We start from the raw sequence: 20,655 nt of genomic DNA on the forward strand, positions 1-20,655 counted from the left end.
AAAGCCTGGTTCACAATACACCACGCGACGCGACGTGTTGGATAGGATTTTTTTCTATTCCAGCCCGTTGCGTTGCGTCGCGTCGGAAACGGCCTCCTTTGACGCGACGCGAGGTGTATTGTGAACCAGGCCAAAGGCTTTATAGGTTACGAAATCACGTGAAAGATTCAAAGAAACAGGAATTTGCATAGAATTACAATTTCTGATGTAGCAATGACTGCATTAGATTTGCCAAACGTTATTTGTAAAGTAAAAACCTAATTTGAAACAATACGAATTTAATTTGACATCACGTAAATTCAAAATAACAAGAAAAATTTGATTTGACACAAAAACACAAATTTTAAATAACATTTCTATAATCTTGTCATGTTGGTCTTCGCTTCCTCTTGCAACTACGACCTTTAATTTGCAAGGTCTCGTCCATTTGGGAAATTAGCAGCATACTTGTCAGGGCACGAAATTTCAAACCCGAGCCTCGCAATTTAGACTCTGCTTTGCCCTCACTTCGGGTATGCGCGTTATGATGTACACGTACATGTTTACAGTGTACGTGTTGATACTCGAAGTCTATATAATCTACTGTTGTCCTTTCGATCACGTGCGAGCACCGGATGTCCTTTCGATCACGTGCAACGTATGAGCTACTATACCTAGCAAGGTCAAAACGCAAGGTCAAACGGTTGAAAGTGATTGGTTGACGGTTCAACATGATATAGTGAAAGTACATCTACTACCGTCGACCTCGCCGCTGACTCCTAGATAATGCAGAACGTCAGTCTTCTTTTTCGGATTTCCTCACCAAGTTTGCGCTTCTGTATACTAGCTGTTACTAACTTAACTCTAACCGAGAGTGATAGACGTCGACTCCATGTTGTGTCTACTCTTCAGCCTTCGTCTAGCAACAGCAACACTACTACTATCTAGCGGTACGGTAGTAGCTGGCCATGAACTATAGACACGTGTCCTGCAGAAGGAGTGAAGACACGAGGTTATACCGAAGCTGTTCCAGTCTCTAGTTTGCTACAGATCGATAAAGCTAAACTGCTTAATTATTTGTAGCTACCACTGCGAGTTTTTGACGTGACAGAAATATAAGATGTGAGGTTAGACTACTCAGACAGAAGTATGCTAGCCATTTGATTAATTAATTAATTGAAAGTTTGATTTTATGCTAGAAATTACCACTAGTGCACGAATAGCTGATCGATCTACCTTGTAGTTATATAGTCTTGTGAGTGTGACAATAATTGATTTCTAGCTAAACAATAGTAATTATTGGTAGGCACAGTTATTGGTAGGTACAGGACAGTCATGACCATATGATGACCACGTTCGATAGCTACGGTTGTTGCCAAAGAAGTTGGGCTGATACTCGAGTAGCTCTTGGTTGCAGTTGGTGTACAGTTGAAAGCTTAATTAATTAATCAATTGTTGTTGATTTCAAGGTCTACAGTGTGACACATGCACACACACACACACACACACACACACACACACACACACACACACACACACGAGGCGATTTCAGGTCTTATTTAAACTTTGCATAGATTAATTAGGCTTTCAACTGTAGACCAACTACAACCAAGAGCTGCTCGAGTATCAGCCCAACTTCTTTGCCAACACTAGCTAGAAATCAATTATTGTCACACTCACAAGACTATCTATAAATGTAAGGTAGATGGATCAGTTATTCGTGTACTAATGGTAATTTCTAACCTCGCTACACTTGGCAGTTATAGATGTTTGATGTTCTACGCTGCCTCCCGAGAGATGTGCCATAGAAACGGCCGGTCATCATCTAGTTGTTTGACCAAGAATTCAAGTAATTATCGCAGTAACTGTTTGAGGCTATTTCTAGAACGGATTCTACAGCGCGTGACCGAAAGTGCTGACAAATTGTTTATTACATTACACACAACTGTTTTGCTAAACCATACTGTTCCCACTTGAGAAATTCTAAAACTTTAGTGTCTTTATTATAGCTTTGTAGACCGCCTATGTTTCTTATCATCTACATAATTATGCTAAATTAAAACTGTCAGTTATTAATAAATTATAACTGTTATGTATGTTTGCCGTCTGATTTGAATCACCAGCAGAGACCAAATGCTATTGTTACACCGATCGTGAGCATAATAGACGCTGTCATTCTGTGTCTAGATAGTCTTGTAGCACTGGACGTTTCTAGAATTGTAATAAAGAGCGATTTGAAGCATGCTCGATTGCCGTTTGATCCACACTCTATAGCTTACCTGTAGGAGAGTTTGTTGATGCGGAATTATAAGATACCGTACTACTCGTTATTGCTTTACTTGAAACAGATTTTGTTACGGTCACGACTGTGGTTGTACTTGCTGTACTCAAACGTGATTCTGGAAAAATTGAAACAGCGGTTTGTGAAAAGGCGTATTCTAATCGATCGACGTATTTTAGTAGTTATTTAAGTGAGCAGTTGCCTTACTTGTATTGCACAAATCAGTGTCGCAATAGATGGTACATCTGATTCGTGCACGCTCTAGACTACAAGGTGGAGTATCTGCTGGTGGTCGAGCAGTACAGCCTCGAGTTACTGTCGTCAGGATGGTGGCCGTACGAGGGTCTACCACCATGGATTGTGTTTCGTGACATACGTCGGTCGCAAACGGGCAGACTGTCGTCCCGCATTGTGGATTCTCACATCCGTTTGTTTCTTGGTAACATTCCACTAAATAAAGAATACAGCATGGAAACGCACGAACTAATATACTGCTTTTCACATTTCTACTTACGTGCCGCCGACCCACGTGTAGAATATAGTAGTATAATCATGGATATCGCCAGGCGGTGGTGGGTGATGCAACTGCTAATTTCGGACAACATAGTCTAGCAACAGTCTACACTTCTTGACGAATCTCAACTTGCAATTGAGGTAGCAAGTCTAAATCAGCTAGACCGGTCTGTAGTCTATTGAGGATCCCCAAGTCTTTATGTAATGAACGGATATAGGTTATAAAGGGTGAATTACATCATAATTATCACAAGACTTGAAGTCATCGTCACGAGAATTTCGTCAATGTCTCTACTAGTAGTATGGAGTGTTGACAATTGCATCAGAGTGTATCTAGGCAACGTGCACGTGGGCAGTCGAACTTCCTTTTTGCTTCATTCTTTCAGCGCCTATTTGCCTTTCCCGAATTTCTGTTTCGGTAATGCAAGTACTTTCAACACGTATTTGGTACACTACTTTCCCCCGTGTCTGCTATAGAGGTCTCCAGTCCAATTAGATATCGACGCTTATTTTGTAGACAACACGTTTTACTATAAAATTTAGCTAGGTGAAGTTTCCTGTGTCTCACTCTGCCGTGCAGGAGACCCGGTCTACAGTATAATTAAGTCCACTGTCTGATGCGACTTCTCTAGTGAGCTGGCACATGACTACATGTTTTCGCACTCTGGAAACCGTGTGCTGGAAATTGATCTGTGTTACCAGTAAAAATGTATTTAGACTCACACACTCTTTTGCAGTGATGCAGCAGTAGAAGACATGCAGCAATCTCCAAAATTTGCTAATAGAACTTCAAGTAAACTAGATAGAGACTAGGTACGTATACACAACTAGACTCTTTTTCCTACGGCGTTTTCACTACAGTCCAAAGCGCATCGAATGCACCTTTACGTTTTCACACACACAATGCGCATTGGCTGTCAAGTCGCATTTCAATGCGGATTCGCTCAAACCACATGCGGGATCGGAGGTGGTTAATTAGACGCGTTTGGCGGCTGCACGTGGCACCACGCCTACACAAGCAGCATTTCCTAGTGGTAGGAGGCAGCAGTAGATCTACGTTTCCTGTGCTTAGGGCCTACTGTAACTAAAGATAGAGAACTTTTACCTCCGCGAAGACTGGCAGTTGAAGGCAGGACTAGGTTCTAGCGCACGTTACACGGGTAGGCGTTTCTTAGTGTCAATGCGCATCCAGCTGGAAAGTGGCGATTCTAAATACGCTTCGAGTGTGAAAAACAACTAGCTAGAATTTCGAATTCGGTCTACACTTTTTGTACGTACATAGTTTCTAGCTATATGGTCTGTCTGACGCATCAAGCACTATTTATAATTGGAATAAAAACCGATACGGGCAAATTTTATTTGACCGATGATTTTAATTGGTGCTACTGGCATGAGGGCGGGGTTAAGGTCTCAGACGGCTCTGGACGTCGAGGCTAGAAAAGGCATGGCGGATCTAGTTCGTCACTGTGGAGGCTGTCATTGTGGCCGAGTTCGGTTCGAAGTGCTGGCTCCAGCTGTTTTAAAAGCTATCGATTGCAAGTAAATGATATATTTCTACACGAGATTGTGATTGTAGCGTAGCTAACCTGGATTGTCGAATTGCACATCAAAGGGCATGCAACTAGAAATTTAGATGAATCATATTTTTGAAACAACAACTCAGTAGGTAATTAGTTGTATGTAGCTTTGCATGGACAACGTTCCAGAATTTAGGTAACATTTAAACATTAGAATACATTTAGCAGCACTTGCATACGGGGAATATTTGGTTTTGGGCAAAACCTTTTGTTTAGATAAGGTTTGTTTGGTTCCAGATGTACGGCAGGTTGTCCACAGCTGGGACTATTTGGTTCCAGGGTCTTCTTGGTTATCATCTAGGACTGGATGTGTAGCTATACACTTTAGAGTACATAGTAGGTATCTAGGAAACGTTAGTGTGACAAATAGTTTTTAGATATTTATTGTTTTGTTAAGCTCATTGAATTTGCAATAATATTGTATGTACAAAATACTTCGCAGATTACAGCAGATTGGCTAGTTGCATTAGTTACAGCAAGTCTTTGTATTGATTGTGTACTAATTAATGGAGACTCTAGGAGGTTTTAATCTCTTTTTGAGGTACTACTTCAAAGTTGCATGTCATTTTGCAGCGATAAATTTATATAACAAAGACTCTTGCTGTATCTAACATATTTCTTTATAATATGCGTGTCATCAATGTTTGCTCATTGTTGTATACAGCAACCTTTCAAGAATGGTAATAGCGATTATTTTGTCTTGAAATTTATACTGCATTTACAATAAATTATATTGATGATTGACGTACATTACTTTCTTTGCTTAATTGACAGGAGTAAACCAAAACCTAATATTTATTTTTCTTCTGTTCTGATTTCGTGCACTTGGGGCTGCTGGCCAGTGTTTGCAGTTTACATTTGTTATTGTGTTGTTACATAGATTGTGATTTGTAATATGAAACCTCTTTAGTTGCAGCATTTGCTCTAAGAAGTGCAACAGACACTTCATTGTGCCAACGTCAAAGTTTAAGTTGCTGCAGGGAGCAGACAACTTGACGACATATACGTTTGATACTCACCAGGCTAAGCACACATTTTGCAAGACATGCGGCGTACAGAGTTTCTATACTCCACGTTCTAATCCAGATGGATATGGAGTTGCTCCTCATTGTCTAGATCCTGGCACAGTTAAAAGAGTTGAAGTGGAAACATTTGATGGCCAAAACTGGGAGAAGGCTATGGAAGATCACAAGACATTGAGAGATAGATCAAAGGATGACTGATAAGTAGTGCAGTAGATTTTGAGGTTTGACTTGTATGTTATGTTTAACTTATGCTATTGATCTTGGTTTCATGAAATAAAGTGCTGTTTAATACTAATCAATGTCGTCAACTTTGCCAAGAAAGGATTGGTAATTTTGTCATGCACATGTACTTCTTGATTATATATATATATATATATATATATATATATATATATATATATATATATATATATATGTATATATATATATGTATATATATATACATATCGAAACACTGATGTGTGTAAATTGTGTATATAATTTTAGATAATTGAACTTAACAACTGACGAGGCAGTAATACTAACACACGTGCTAATTAGTGACTACTGTTATGTATACGTATTGAATGTGTTTCTTTATAAAATCTAGTAAGTATGGTAGACATTAGACATTAGCCACTGTCTTTCACCGTGTTTTGTAGTATGTTTTTGTGTACGCTAGCGATGACATGTTTGTACGCGGAAATAGGCGAGTTGTCTTGTACGGTGCGTGTACTGGAGCTGCGGCTACCCGGTACCGCGCGCGTTGTTACTCGGTACCGCGCACTGTATCCGGTACTGCGCACTGTATCCGGTACCGCACTCGGTACCGCGCGCTGTTTTCCAAAGGCAACGGTCTGGGGCTTCGAAGTCTTGCACCCGTATGACACTATCCGTTGCTGTCCGCCGTTAGCTATGAATGCGCCTCCAACGTTCGAGTCGTTCTTGCTTCTCGATGGAGAGAAGAAGTAAGTAAGGCAATAGAAGAATGAATGAAAAACTGTTGAGAGCCGTTTGGAGCTTTCTGTTGTCTAGAATTGTGATGGAGAAAGACACGAAAGTGCCGAATGCTGCTTCGTTTATAATCAACAAGGAAGACCACTCGTTAGGAAATCTTCTTAGAGGGTAGGTTAGCCGTTGTGTATTTGATTCGAGGTCATTTGAATCCCAACTGACGTATTTCAGCCAGTTGCTTCGAGACCCGCAAGTTCTCTTTGCTGGCTACAAGGTCCCCCATCCTCTGGAGCATCGCGTTGTACTTCGAGTGCAGACCACGTCCGAGTACAGTCCACAGGAGGCTTTTTCTAACGCGATTACTGATTTAATTAGTGAAATTTCACTTCTAGAAGAAAGATTCAAGGTACAGTGCTACTTAATTGTTGCTGTTGAAGACATGAGGCGATTCTGTCTGGTATACGTGGATGTAGGACTCTGTGAAAGAGAAGAAAGATTCTGCTGAATGATCAAGCGTCGGTTGCCATATTCGCAGATGGTTGGAGGATAATCTGTAACATATAATTCTGTGACTTAATTTACGTGTTAAAAGCATAAGACTCAATAATTATTGTTGGCTTGGAAACGGCTTGGATTAGAAATTGGTGTTATTTTAGTATTGACACCTTTCTACTGCATTTTAATGATGAGTTTGTCTTCTCACTCTGAACATGTAATAAAATTGGTTGAATGAATGAGTGGGTCTACTTTGAAGTGAAGAAAGATTGTGAGAATGTACAGTGAGATATGAATATCATAGTAGAAACTGCAATTTGTGGCCATCATTTTGTTACCTGTTTGGTTGTATGTCATGCACAGAAACTGGCAGCATAGAGATTTACAAGTAGAGATGGATTGTATGTGGTGTGTATTTTTTATTATATACAAACACAAACCTGGATACTGAACAACTTGAATTCATTAGTCAGGCAATAGATAATGATTAACTTTTTGTCACCTTAGAGGTGTCATTGTTGATAACTTTGTACAAAACAGTTTTGACTGATGATATCCTGAAATATCAGTATGGGTAGATGGTAAATGAGGTATGGTGTGAGTGATGTTAATTAAGGTGGGCAATACTTTAGGGATATCAGTGCCAAAAGATGTATAACACCCAGTTGAGACAAAAGTTAAATTATTTTGGAACAGGTTTTAGGCTGCTTCTGAGTGAGATGCTGTTGACATGTGAGAATGAATTCAGCTAGTTGTTGTGGATGATGCTTTGATCAGAAGGGCCCTACCACTGTTTGCAGGTTCCATGTGAATTCCCCACTCTAGCATAATTTGCAAATCTAGACCACTCTCTATCTAGTAGAAAGATTTTCTTGCTAACCGACCCTCAATCTAGCCTCGCAAGCCAGGCTCTTCCACGCAGTCACTGAACTAAACGCAGTGTGTGAATCAAGTGAGGCAAAAGCTCTTCCTCGTGTGATTTACTTGCGTATAGTTCAGCAACTACACTTTGGAAATTGAGTAACTCATCTGATCAGTTGTGAGTTGAGTTTATTTTACATGACCGTTTCAGTTACCTTAGTGACGGAAATGGCTCATGGTTATCCACTGATTTCAGTGATGACACCAGTCAATGTCTGTTTGCTCTCTTGTGTGACGCAAGGCCTTCACTTGAACGACAAATTCTTGTGGACAAGTACATATATTTTTACATCAGAAACCGGCACATAATACATACATGCATGCATTCACACACACACACACACACACACACACACACACACACACACACACACACACACACACACACGTGCACACACATGCACACACACACACACGCACATGCACACACACACCTTATATTTGTTTTAATTTGTGAACCCCTCTTAGCACTCTCTAGTTACGCCGTTGACTTAAAATATATGGCTTACACTAACTACAGGTATTGCTCATATTTACAGATCAGTTTTTTTATAGTTATCCATTTATTATGCTGATTGGACCATACCGTTGATGTCTGAACTTGTCAAGTGCACAACAAACGATAATGTTGGAATAATCTCAAACTGTAGGTAACACCAGCTGCTGACTGCTCTTTCTATCGACCGTAGACAGGATAGAAGCCGACGCTATTGCTCCTATGAATTTGTTTCAACTCCTATTGGCATCCCCAGCAAGGGCAGTGAACGGTACCGCTGACTGGGTGCTTAGCAAAATCAAATTGGCATGTATTGTAAAAACTTTTTAGTTAGAAACGTTTTATAATAGAATGTTATTTTGTTTTCCTGTGCATAAATGCTTTGTAATAATAAATATATATATGATAGTGGTTGTTAGTCATACACAGCTTTGGATGTGGCTACTCTGGTGGTCTTATCTGTTTGGTTGGTGTACTGCAGGTTGGAAGAGACATTGCGTACTCTTTAGATCATGACATACATGATATGCACGCTGTTAGATAAAGTTGAGGTATGAAATGTAATGAAACGGACGATCTTTTTAGTTTTGCATGTCTCAATCTTTTTGTCAGTCATGGTTGCAGGAGGTAGATGCTCTATGTTTTGGCCACTGCAACTTTAATTTTAGGTGCAAGCCTTTTACTGTCAATAGCATTTAGTAATGTCTGTCTGCTACTGTGTGTAGCTGCTGCCTGTTTTTGGATTGCTGTAATAGAATTTTTGGAACAAGGGGAGAACTTTTTTCAGGTTTCTATACAATACATACATATGATTCTACATTGCAAAGTCTTGTCAAAGTGGTTTCAGTTATACATGTAGTGTTCCCATAGTTGTTCAGAAGATCACGTTCATCACTATTAAAATGAGCAAGGGTAGGTGTTCTCTAGCGCTGTTGATTGGATTTGTCACCTAATGAATGGAATCTTCTCATGCTAATTGACGCCTTGTGATTGGTACGTACTCTGCATGTAATCATGGCTGAGAACAAACAATCTTTGTCTTGGCGATTCGTACCGTTGGCCTGTCTCTTGGTGACCGCAGCAGCTCTTGCTGTTACTTTTTGGTGGATGTGGCTTATGCAGAACAATATCAATGATATTCGGCGTTTGATTACAGAACAAGATGAAGCTCACTTTATTGCAAAGGCGCAAGAACGAGACATGGAGGAATTGAAACGTTCAGCACGAGCCTCTGATGAAGGAGGTTTGCTGGATGGATACCTCAGCAAGATAGCAACTCTGCAGGTGCATCTATTACTCTACTGGGTAGGCTTGGGTTCTGAACTGTTCTGTTGTTTGTTGCAGCTGAAATCAATCTATGCTGGCTGTTCTGATAATCAGAAAGTGTGCATACAAGGTATCCTTGCATTTAATTATTGTTTGTAGTTGCAGGTGTTTTCAGTGCTCTATGACATGTTAAACATATATACTTAGATTTACTTGACTGTAGGTCCCAAAGGCGACTCTGGTTTTCCAGGAAGTCGAGGATATCCAGGTTTACCAGGTTTGCTATCACGCACTAGTTGCCTTGTCTGGTGTGATGTAGGAGACGATTTTGCAGGTTTGAAGGGAGAGAGAGGAGAAAGAGGCCCACGTGGTTTAAAAGGTTTGAAAGGAGAACCAGGAACGCTTGGGTCAAGAATAGGTTTTCTTTATATTGTGTTGCAGTCTTAACTTTTAAATCATAACAGAATGTTGTTTATTAAATTTAGCTGCTCCTGTGATTGTCAATCCTCCAAGAAACATGGTGATAAATCAGGGTCGGACAGTTGAGTTAGATTGTCTTGCAGATGGCTTTCCTAAACCAGAAGTGAAGTGGCACAAAGTGCACTCGAAGCTTCCTCCTGGTCGATTCTCAGTGAATGAGAATGGAAGTCTGGTGATTGAAAATGTGCACCAGTTTGATGCAGGATCTTATGCATGTCGTGCAGAGACTATGTTTGGATCAGCTGTAGCTTATGCAAGTGTGATTGTTCGAGGTACTGTAGAAGGATTTGTTACGTAATGTGTTGAATTTATTATGATGCAATTGTTGCAATGTTTTTATGTTTATGCAGTGCCACCAGAGTTGAGGTATGTTCCTCCAAGAAAAGTGGTGGTTGTACCAGATGAGAAAATTATTCTTCGATGTTCTGCTACTGGGTATCCTAAACCCAAAGTCACCTGGACGCGCCCAATTCACGGTCTTCCAGAAGGGAGCTCGGTGACAGTTAATGGTACTCTCATTATTTTCAGCATTAGAGAAGAGGATCTAGGCCAGTACGTTTGTGAAGCAAAGAACAGTCTTGCAAAGAAGACATATTCTGTCACTCTTTCGTATCGAGGCAAGATTAGACCATCTGAGTATGGCGTTGAGGTGCGGAATGCCACTAATCTACAATTACAGTGCAAGTGGTGCGCTGTTGCCGGATCTAAGTTTGCATTCACGTGGAAGAAAGTGGGAGGAGAGCTGCCGGAGAACAGAACATCAACAAAAGGATGTTCATTGTTTATTTCTGATGTAACAATGGAAGATTCTGGTTTATATTCATGTATTGGTCGAGCTGTTGACAGTGTATCGGAGACATCACTCACCGAAGATATTACTGTCATTGTCATTGGTTGGTATACTCTATGTTGTGTGCTTGGAGTAATGCTTTATTGTTTATCATCTGCAGGAGCTCCAAGAATTACCTCAAAAATTGAAATTCTTACTTTTGTTTATCCTGGTGATAATGTATCATTGAACTGCTCTGCCATTGGTCCTCCTCAGCCTGAAGTGTATTGGACAAAAGGATCTCAAAAACTGATATCGAATACTACAAGATCTGCTATTCTGACCATCAAGGCAGTGAAAAAACAAGATGAAGGTGATTACGTCTGTCGAGCAAGTAACTATCTTGGAGAAGATCACTTTACAACTACTTTATTTCTTGTTGGTAAGGTGATGTCATGTAGATGGTGTGTGTGTGTGTGTGTGTGTGTGTGTGTGTGTGTGTGTGTGTGTGTGTGTGTGTGTGTGTGTGTGTGTGTGTGTGTGTGTGTGATGTGTGTGTGTGTGTGTGTGTGTGTGTGTGTGTGGTGTGTGCGCACGCGCAGGGTTAAGTTTGCGTTATTCATTTAGAAAAAGCTCGTTTTACTTCTCGTCCATCTGGAACTAAGAACGTTGCTGCTTCTACAAATGTTAGCGTTGACTGCGTTGCTGTGGGACAGCCGCAACCAAAGATTGTTTGGAAGATGCCGTGTGGAAGACACAGTGAAAGTACAACTGTTCTGTCTAATGGGACTCTTCAAATCACAAGTGCTACCATCTGGGATACGGGAATGTACGAATGCATAGCTACTACTGCATTTGGAAATACATCCAGCAAAATTCACATTGTTATACCTGAAGGTAAGCATAATATACAAGCAGCCGTACTCGTAGTATTATAAATCAGGATATACCTATACAATAAAGCAAATAGATAGACGCACAGACAACAGGAAAACAGAAGACAGATTACTAATGATAGCCAGACTTCATCTTTTCTTTATATCAAATGATTTATGAGTGGCTGTCACGTGTTCAGTTGACTCAAGCTGGAAGTTATCTGACAATTGCAATGGTTGGAGACAGTCTCGTTTTAATCATTCAGTGTATTACTCTGCTTCTTCATCCTATACTTGGGACCGATCCAAGTACTATTACTGTCCTTCTGGATATCACTGGGCATGTACAGACGAGGGTAAAGAGATTTTTACGGACACTAGCAATTGGTCTGGAAAACACACATATTATGGTCTGTGCGGATGGAATGGCTACAGGTACTCGTACTATTCTGGTAATACACGATACTACTTCAGATTTCGAGATTCTGTGTCCACTGACGCCTACAAACATTCAGGCAATTATGAGGAATACCAACTGGAATATTCTTCTAGCACGGACTATTTTGCAGGCGCAGTTTGCATTCAAGACAGTTAGTTGCGAACAAGTTGATGCTGCAACGACATGACGTTCTGATTGTTATATGTCGCATTCGTGTATGCCATGTTATATTGGAAGAATTTGTTACTTGTCTTGCTGAATATGGTGTTAGCATTGCATGTTTTCAACAGCTTCCAAATCGGAGTCTTGTCGTTGTCCTTTTGTTTTACGACGTCATTGCTTCAACAGTTATTTAGTTCATATTAATTAAATGTATCATCTTAAAGTAGAACTTTACTGAGAAATTTTGTCATGCATGCAGACCATACCGTTATATACTGACATTTAGATATGGACGCATCTAGACACCCAGACAAGTGCAGATAAATAGAAGTATACGCACGCAGTTTAAGTATAAAGACATAGAGCTTTTTAGGCTGAAATGGTTTACGTGATCTATACTTGTACAAGAGATGGCATGATCTCTCCGAGAATGCCATGCATTTTTTGTATACACACCACGTCAAACAAGACGACGGGGTGGACAGACAGACAGGCGGACACAGGCAGAGTATAGCGTAGAACGGCCTAACAGACGAGACATGTTTGCAGCGACGCAGACTGGCGGTTATGTAGACTATAGGACTATAGACACTGCAGACGGGGATACACCAGCAACATCCATATCTGTTGTTATACGCCGACGTGACTGCAACGACTCTCTTGTGTATATACATCAGTTGATCAGAGTTGGAAACTGTCGGACAGTTGCAGCGGTTGGAAGCAGTCAAGGTACAACCGATCTGTTTACTACACCGCGTCGTCTTCGACTACGTGGGATCAAAGCAAGTACTACTATTGCCCAACAGGATATCACTGGGCGTGCACACCGGAAGGCAAGAAGATCTTTAAAGACACAAACAACTGGTCCGGACAGTACACGTACTATGGTCAATGTGGCTGGAACGGAGACAGATATCCGTACCGCTATTACAGCTACGGTCCGTATCGTTACTACTTCAGATTTCGTGATTCACAATCGACCAACGCAATGAAAAGATCAAGCAATTACGAAGAGTATCAGGTGGAATACACCTCCGACACCAGTCACTTTGCGGGCAATGTTTGCATCAGGAATGAATAGTACATAGAACAGCAGTGACATGTCCGGCTCGGCTCGTTGACTTCTTCACTGGCACTTCGCATCGTTTTTGTTTGCTGATATTTGCTGTGTCTTGTCTTCTGTAGTGATTAGAGTGCACTAGTCTTGGCGTAGATGCACGGACGGGTCTCAGAGTGCAACAATGCTGCTCATGTCTTTAGATTTCCCTTTGAATTTAATGTTGAAGAAAGTGCTGCGCAGTTTGTCATGTTGTATCACTTCATTCTACGTCCTAGCTTTGGAGTTAACGTACCACACAATTGAACTACACGTACACTAGGTGGTTCCAACCTCCTGAGATATGTAGATTAAGGTAAGCACCCGTTGGAATTGTCACACTGTTTCTGTCTGAATGTATTTAGAGTGTTGAGTTGAGTAGAATGAAAATGATCAAAGCAATTAGCAATTTTCCGGCCTGATGATCAAAATTACTCTGGCACAAACAGCCAAGACAAAGGCTGCTTAATAATTATTCCGTTTCAAGACCTGGACGAACAAATTAATATACAATCTTGCCCGTGTTCAGTTTACACTCCATGGCATCTCAGCCTTAGCAGTAGGACGCTTTTGGATGAGCTGAGGAGTAAGGGGTTGGAGTTAGTCTTTGGCTGCAAACTGCACAAGTAGCCGCTTGACCTCATAGCTAGTAAGAAGAATACTAATGGATAATTCAGACGGTTCTTCAAATTCCTGCTCCACTTTGCCATGGTCAGTCCAAAAAAGGCAGGGAGACTGTTCCTTGCAAGGCTCTCTCAGTATCAGCGGAAAATCTTTTTGCGCCATCCAGTGGGATATTATTTTTAGGGGCTCTACTAAAGTTACCTTCTGGGTTAATTTATGGGGCGCCTTCAATAGGTACTTACGCCCTGTTTGAGTAGTCAATAACAACTGCTAACAAAGTTAAAAGTTAACGGTATTGTAATTTTGCAGAAATGATCATACTAGTACTACTACGCTCGGCAAAAAATGATTGCGGATCGTAGCGAGGCTTCTAGTCCGGGTCGGACAACAGAAAGGGGCGTGGTCCTATATGAACTCGTGTGTGTGTGTGTGTGTGTGTGTGTGTGTGTGTGTGTGTGTGTGTGTGTGTGTGTGTGTGTGTGTGTGTGTGTGTGTGTGTGTGTGTATCTAGCCTCCCCACGACCACGTTTCATTCTAAGACCTACTTCAAAAAATCGTTTCCGTGTCTGACTACAGATCAGCATAGGAAGATTCGTGCAAGTGACCAAACGGCGAAGAAAATGCCTCACAAAGTTCCGTCGCCCCATCCTTTTGTATTGTAAATAAAGAATGTGTGTACGTGACAACCAAGAAACACCTTCAGGAGTTGAGTGCCACCTACAGTCAATTATTCACACGTCCTGTACAGTATGATCAATCCTTTACTCCACTGTGCTGCATCTAACACTGTTGATAGTCAATGTTTGCCGATATCAATTTCTTTACAACGGAACTGAGTGCATACCTACACTGTACATTTCAATTGTCTTGATCACGATCCCAAAACGACAACTACCTGCCAGGTCTTCCGTAATCTAAAGTTTTCATGACATTATGTTTCCTTCCATGTCTGTCATGATAACAGGATTTCAACAAATACATACAGTCTAGCTAGGACCCAGCGTTTCAGTAGACGGTCAGAAAACTCCTTTGGACGTGTTACTCACCAATGCGAGGCGCCTACGGATACCGTAAAACTAGTTAAATAATAAATTTAAAATAGGTTTACTGTTTATTAGTATAGGCCTAGGTATAGAAAAGTCACATCGAATTTACCAGAGCTATGATACTCAGTAGATCGAACGTCTAGAGTATTTGAACCCGCGGACTCTTGTGACAAGTGTCCTCAAACGTGGTGCTGCAACCAAAACATTCTACTCTGTCTATCCACACAAGCCAGGAAGGGAAACTAAAAACAATGTTACGCATGCGTAAAGTTCCGTAGTTTAACTGCATATATGGCGCATGAAAGCGTTTCTCTCAGTTATTTCGTGAGACACTATCGTCTTCCAGCAGCAGTTCGAGTGCTTAGCGGTTCTGGACAACTGGAAGAAGGTGACGAAGTGACACTTCAGTCAGTGCAGTCTACACGAGGTGTTGAGGCCTTTCGCGGTCGCCATGGAGAAAACCTGACTGATTCTTACATTCCGTTCAAGTATAATGGGATATTTGAGGTCATAGTGGCTTCAGCAAGCCAGCCGTGGGCTAGTTATCGCGACTTTCCAACGGTTGGGAGTGTCATTCGGTCAGGAAGGGAACTTCCTCTTGCAGTAAAGGCGAGGAACGCCTGGCGAGGCTCGACTGAATGTAACAGCGTCTACCAAAACGATGTTCTGACTTCTCTTACTTTGAAAGTTGATGGAACAGGTAGAACGTTTCTTGAAGCAATCAACGGAAGAGGATTGGTCATCAATCTACACGAATCAGTTCGAGGCGATTTCACTACCGATTTGAGTGATGTTCACTGGAGTATTGACGAGATGGTGAAACTGTTCGAGGCCAAGTTTCCCGTGCGCGTCCGTCTTCGAGCGACTCCTTCTGTGTACGACACAATTGGCAGTGTAGGAGACATATTCACTCTACTGCGCGTGACGGTGAGGCAGGAAGTGATGGTAATTGGTATTGGTGATAATTTTCAGGTCATTGCTGATGATTCTGTAGACGTCATAATGCTTGACAGTACACCCGGTGCATACACTAACATTGAAGCTGTTGCTAGCTCATCTTATTCGAACCATTATCACGATGATAGAGGGTTAGATGATCCCTTGTACACACCTATGGCAAACCCTTCTCCTGAAATAATGCAGAGCATTTTGAGATCCCACAAAGCGGATCATAAAGCTATGGTGCAAAATTTGAATGAAACCATAGAGAACTTGAAGGTCAAGTTGGTAAATGAGCAGAGCAAAAACAACCAGCTGGAAACCAAGATAGCATCTTTAGAAACAGAACTACAGGTACAAGCACTGAGATATGCCCAAGAGAGACAGCATGGAGATGAAATTAGAATCTTAAAAGCTACAGTGGAACAACTACAAATAAAAAATCAGGAACTGGAGTCAAAGCTTCGTTTTCAGGCAGAGCATAAGCAGCGAAACCACGACATCAATGAAACTGTAGTTCCTTTGGGAAAATACCAGCATACAATACCAGTTGCTATGGAAGGACCATACCCTGAAAGACAGGAAGTCACTTCAGAGCTCACTTGTTTGCAAACAGGCACAATAGGGTATACTGACTTTGATCAACCAACTAGAAAACCATCTTCTGGTCGCATTTCATCTGTCTCACCTATTCCTAAGCCTAGAGAGCGCATTTCCAAGTCTGACTCAAACCCTCTGTCACCACCCCTTCCTCAGAGAAAACCTGTTTCTCAATCCCCAAAGTCTAGTCTTCGACAGTCAACACCGCCAATACCAGCAAAACGAAACTTCTGAGGCTCTTCGCATGTGTACTAAAAGCAGTTGGATTTCTGACGGAAAGGTTGTCTGCATTCTGTTGGTAGTTATATTGTGGCTTGATAGTTGCTTTTATAGAATTGTAGATGAATCAGTTGTAGAGAATTTTTTAGCCATAATATCAACAGGAAAACTGAATTGTGTATTACAGCTTTTAGCTTTTATTGTAGTGAGACGTTTGCTCATATATATCCTATTGAGCTCTTCTATTACAGAAACACAGAATAGACTTCAGTGACTACTACAGTAGTACAGTACATTGACTGTGAAAGCAGGCATGAAAGAGATTTGTCATTGAAAAGCCATCTTCATATACCATTGCTCTGTGCACCAATTGCTTCCAGTGACTGCCTAGGAAAGCAATACTAGTGACAACAGACTAATAGATGACATCTGGAAGTTGTAGATGAAAACCACCATAAGAGTTACCTTCTTTTCTACCAATCAAAGTGCAATCCAACTCTGTCTACCTGTCCCTAATGTTGTCTGTCTGTCTGTCTGTCTCTTTAATCGACCCACCTGCCCTGCCTATTTGCCCTATCTGCCTGCTGCTAGCTATACATAGCCATATCTGCATGTTCCAATATACTTACTCTGCTTCCTTTATTTGCTGCCTTAGCCGTTCCTAGAAAACAAATTCCAATTCAAGAATCATTGGACCCATATGTTAAAACATTCTTATACCTTTAATACATCACTTTTTGCATTGAAGATCTTATTCTTACAATCAGCCATTTGTGCTCTGTAGCCAGGTGCATTATGCCACACCCGAATATGCTTGTCATTCCCACCACAAGATGCAAAGTATCTACCAAGTGGATCCCACACCAGTCTACAAATGGGACCTATAAATAAACAAGATGATATAATTCTCACAGTGGGAACATAACCTCCAGAGTGAAGGTAATCATTGGAAATCAGACTAACTGGTGTGCACATTGTCCAGCGTCGTTGCCAGTGAACCATTTGCAGTTTCATATAAACTAATAGATGATTCAGCAGCAATGGCTGCTACTAAACCATCTGGTGATAAACCAATTTGAGCTGGTCCACTGTGCTTGTACTTGCCAGTCATTAAAAGATGAGGATCCTGCTGGAGCTTGTATTGAACTGAAAAAAGCTATAATAACAAGCACAACACTTACACATGATAGCATCAATACCATCCTGATTCCAGAACTTCCAACTGCCATCTTTAGATACTGTTGCAGCCCTGCCATAAATTAAAGTATATTGCAATTTAGATCTGAAACTTGCAAACACTATACAAGTAAGCATCACATAAAGTAACTAAAAAAGTCTTTTATTAAAGTTGATGTGACTCCAACCACTTGTATGAGCTTCTTGTTTATACCAAATATCAAGCCAATTCGTACAAATACGTGTTACATTTAGTGTCTAGAGTGGAACGGGTTATACTACTAAAGTCCAAATACTAAGAATTCCATTGTACTGAACTATCACTGATCTACTGTCAAGAACACAAATACACAGACAGAATGCAGTATGTTACAATGCTACAAAGCAGCACAACAATCTACTGAAGGGCAAATCACTACACCATATTCAAGAGCGTCTCCAACCTTGTACTGTCCTTTGAAAATGCACAACAATAGACTGCAGCCTTGTGGCCTTTTAGATCCATTGCTCTAGTCACCTGCATGCAACATGGGTATCATAGTTTTACAAAGGTTTACCAGTCTACCTGTAGCTTTACCCCACTAAATTCTCCAGACTTGGCAAAGACAACCTCCCAGAGCTTGACATCAGGAGTAAACCCTGAGCATCACTACAGTTAAACCCACAAACAAGTAAACCAATGAATGTATACCTGTACATGCTACAAATCGACCACAAGGTGAGATACATGCAAAGTGATTTTGCATTTGTTTAGTGTCCTCTTTGGCCAATACTTCACCTACAAATTGCACAATTACATGCTACTAAATCAACGCTTTGCAGGCTTTAGTACAGTGACGTGACGTGCCTTTCAGATCCCATATAATAAAGGTTGTATCGCTGTAACACGTGAGAATGAACCGACCAGTTGAGGCTATAGCTGCTGAAATGATTGCTGCATTGTGCTCCTGCACATTCAAAACCATTACTACAACATAACAATTAATGGCATGCACTTAGAAACTACTGTACACATACAACCCTGAGCAACAATCAGTTAATCCATTAGGTCTAAGAGATTATCTCACATTGGCTAGAACATTGCTTAATTAATTAAACCATTCTTTAATTGATATCTACAAATTCAGTGACAAAATGATACTAAGTAATTGTTATTTGCAGGTGATCACCCTGCTCTCTTGAAATTAGCTAATATTATAGGCTATTAGAAATGGCTTGACAGAGACAGAATACAACCAGAGTGTGACATTGTGATCAACTGTGTTTCATTGAAAACTAACTCTTTCCTGAATTAGAAACATTCCTCAGTGTGCCACAATTCTAGACGATGCCATCATTGACTTTGCTACTACGCATGAATGCTGCATCACTTTTGTTCACATAAGATTCCTAATTTTGTTTCCTATATCTCTGCTGATTGTGTACCAGTACTCTCTGCATGTCTGACAAAACTCAACTGTGTATTGCAGAAAGTACAGTAGCTGACCTTTGGAAAGTCAACAACATCAGAGCATGCTCCTGTACCATCTTTCTTCCTGGTCAGCTTAAACACTCTCACATTATTGCCATCCTCAGTCGAACCTACCACAGCCCTATAGAGATGGAATTTAGATTGATAATAATCTTCCCATAATATTGCGCTATTTTAAGTATACTTTGAGTCAGGACTTATACTGACAGACTTGGCACAGTCAAATTCCACATTGACTCTAATGTACCTGCAAATACAGTTTAAACTCTCTCTGTCTAGTTTAACTCACACTGTTGAGCACTTCACTTGTGATCTTTCTCTAAGAAGTCTTTTATGTTCCAAACTCTCACTGTTCTGTCTAAACCACAAAATGAAATCAGAGAAGAATAGATCATGACAGACATATGTACCATAATGCAACAACAACAAAAAACAAAACATATGAAGTCTAGTGAGATTACAGCATAAAACTCAAAGTTTAGTTTAAAGGTGTGTAAGTAGTTAAATAGACATCGTATTAACCTCACCAATAAGATAATGCTTTAATTAAGCAGCTAGACCATACAGAAAGTACATGCAATATTTCCAAGTGTACCATGTTCTCAATGAATCACTATGCATTCTGAGAATTCAGAGTGAAGACAAATATGCAGACTTTTAAATCCTCACATTCCCACTTCAAAATGGTTCCAGTTCACTAGACAATACCACCTACGTGTACTTTCAATGTTAATTAATTGACTATCAAGAGTCGAGTCAGGTATATCTAACTCTAGATGTAAGACTGTGAGATATTTCTTACTAAGCCACTAGAAAAACAATATCAAAACCAAGACATAGTCGAGTCCATCATTGTGCATGCAGAATCTACAATAATAATTAATGACTACCACACTTACCAGTAGCGCAGGAAGCCAAGTACTTGCCATCTACACTAAAGTCTAGGGATAAAACAACTCCTGTGTGTCCTTTCAAATGAGCAGCTTGAAGCGGATGTTTGTCTGGAGCTTTGGACTTTGCCTTCACCGTCTGGGCTCGTTGTAAGTTCTTGCTCTTAATAGTCATTTCAGAGAAGTCAGAACTTGAAACAGAGCTCTCGTCTACTAGTGATGGTGGATGCACGACAGATCGTCGGAAAGCAATAAAATGAATGAGAAAAGCGACTGCCACAGCACCGACAGCAGCCATCAAAAGCCAAAAGACATCTTCGGTGAGCATTTCCATTGCGCTATCGACAAATTACGAGTCACGGGTTATCCGGGCATGTCAAAGA

The 20,655-nt window shown here is 40.7% G+C and overlaps 6 protein-coding genes across 7 annotated transcripts; 4 read left to right on the forward strand and 2 right to left on the reverse strand.

Moving 5' to 3' along the window:
- Positions 1-2,060: 2,060 nt before the first annotated feature.
- Positions 2,061-2,926, reverse strand: LOC134187820 (uncharacterized). The gene is made up of 4 exons (XM_062655991.1): positions 2,775-2,926; positions 2,468-2,710; positions 2,259-2,378; positions 2,061-2,190 (listed from the first exon to the last, which is right to left on the reverse strand). The coding sequence occupies exons 1-4, from the start codon at positions 2,863-2,865 to the stop codon at positions 2,096-2,098; spliced, it is 549 nt and encodes a 182-aa protein (XP_062511975.1). The 5' UTR covers positions 2,866-2,926; the 3' UTR covers positions 2,061-2,095.
- Positions 2,927-3,812: 886 nt separating this feature from the next.
- Positions 3,813-5,656, forward strand: LOC134188330 (centromere protein V-like). Its single transcript, XM_062656528.1, has 2 exons — positions 3,813-4,312; positions 5,261-5,656. The coding sequence occupies exons 1-2, from the start codon at positions 4,140-4,142 to the stop codon at positions 5,571-5,573; spliced, it is 486 nt and encodes a 161-aa protein (XP_062512512.1). The 5' UTR covers positions 3,813-4,139; the 3' UTR covers positions 5,574-5,656.
- A 595-nt stretch (positions 5,657-6,251) lies between these two features.
- On the forward strand, positions 6,252-7,072 carry LOC134185717 (DNA-directed RNA polymerase II subunit RPB11-like). Its single transcript, XM_062653585.1, has 4 exons — positions 6,252-6,322; positions 6,390-6,479; positions 6,540-6,714; positions 6,782-7,072. The coding sequence occupies exons 1-4, from the start codon at positions 6,270-6,272 to the stop codon at positions 6,815-6,817; spliced, it is 354 nt and encodes a 117-aa protein (XP_062509569.1). The 5' UTR covers positions 6,252-6,269; the 3' UTR covers positions 6,818-7,072.
- A 2,089-nt stretch (positions 7,073-9,161) lies between these two features.
- On the forward strand, positions 9,162-13,503 carry LOC134184789 (immunoglobulin superfamily member 10-like). 2 transcript variants are annotated; one of them, XM_062652539.1, is made up of 9 exons: positions 9,162-9,504; positions 9,565-9,616; positions 9,710-9,763; positions 9,821-9,904; positions 9,972-10,238; positions 10,317-10,859; positions 10,917-11,177; positions 11,363-11,632; positions 12,889-13,503. In XM_062652539.1, exons 1-9 carry the CDS (start codon positions 9,235-9,237, stop codon positions 13,290-13,292), a joined length of 2,205 nt encoding a protein of 734 aa, XP_062508523.1. In that variant the 5' UTR covers positions 9,162-9,234; the 3' UTR covers positions 13,293-13,503. The 2 variants fall into 2 exon arrangements, with proteins under 2 accessions (XP_062508523.1, XP_062508530.1); XM_062652546.1 differs by lacking the exon at positions 12,889-13,503 and adding an exon at positions 11,811-12,309.
- Positions 13,504-15,256: 1,753 nt separating this feature from the next.
- Positions 15,257-17,005, forward strand: LOC134180431 (uncharacterized). The gene has a single exon (XM_062647580.1). It carries the CDS (start codon positions 15,269-15,271, stop codon positions 16,748-16,750), a length of 1,482 nt encoding a protein of 493 aa, XP_062503564.1. The 5' UTR covers positions 15,257-15,268; the 3' UTR covers positions 16,751-17,005.
- LOC134180442 (transducin beta-like protein 2) lies at positions 16,893-20,648 on the reverse strand. The gene is made up of 13 exons (XM_062647592.1): positions 20,282-20,648; positions 19,689-19,740; positions 19,567-19,629; positions 19,398-19,503; positions 18,759-18,858; positions 18,603-18,689; positions 18,489-18,550; positions 18,355-18,428; positions 17,935-17,984; positions 17,699-17,881; positions 17,456-17,616; positions 17,365-17,396; positions 16,893-17,122 (listed from the first exon to the last, which is right to left on the reverse strand). Exons 1-13 carry the CDS (start codon positions 20,604-20,606, stop codon positions 17,080-17,082), a joined length of 1,338 nt encoding a protein of 445 aa, XP_062503576.1. The 5' UTR covers positions 20,607-20,648; the 3' UTR covers positions 16,893-17,079.
- Between the last annotated feature and the right edge of the window lie 7 nt (positions 20,649-20,655).

This window comes from Corticium candelabrum, chromosome 1 (assembly GCF_963422355.1).
Source record: "Corticium candelabrum chromosome 1, ooCorCand1.1, whole genome shotgun sequence".
Taxonomy (NCBI): Eukaryota; Metazoa; Porifera; class Homoscleromorpha; order Homosclerophorida; family Plakinidae; genus Corticium; species Corticium candelabrum.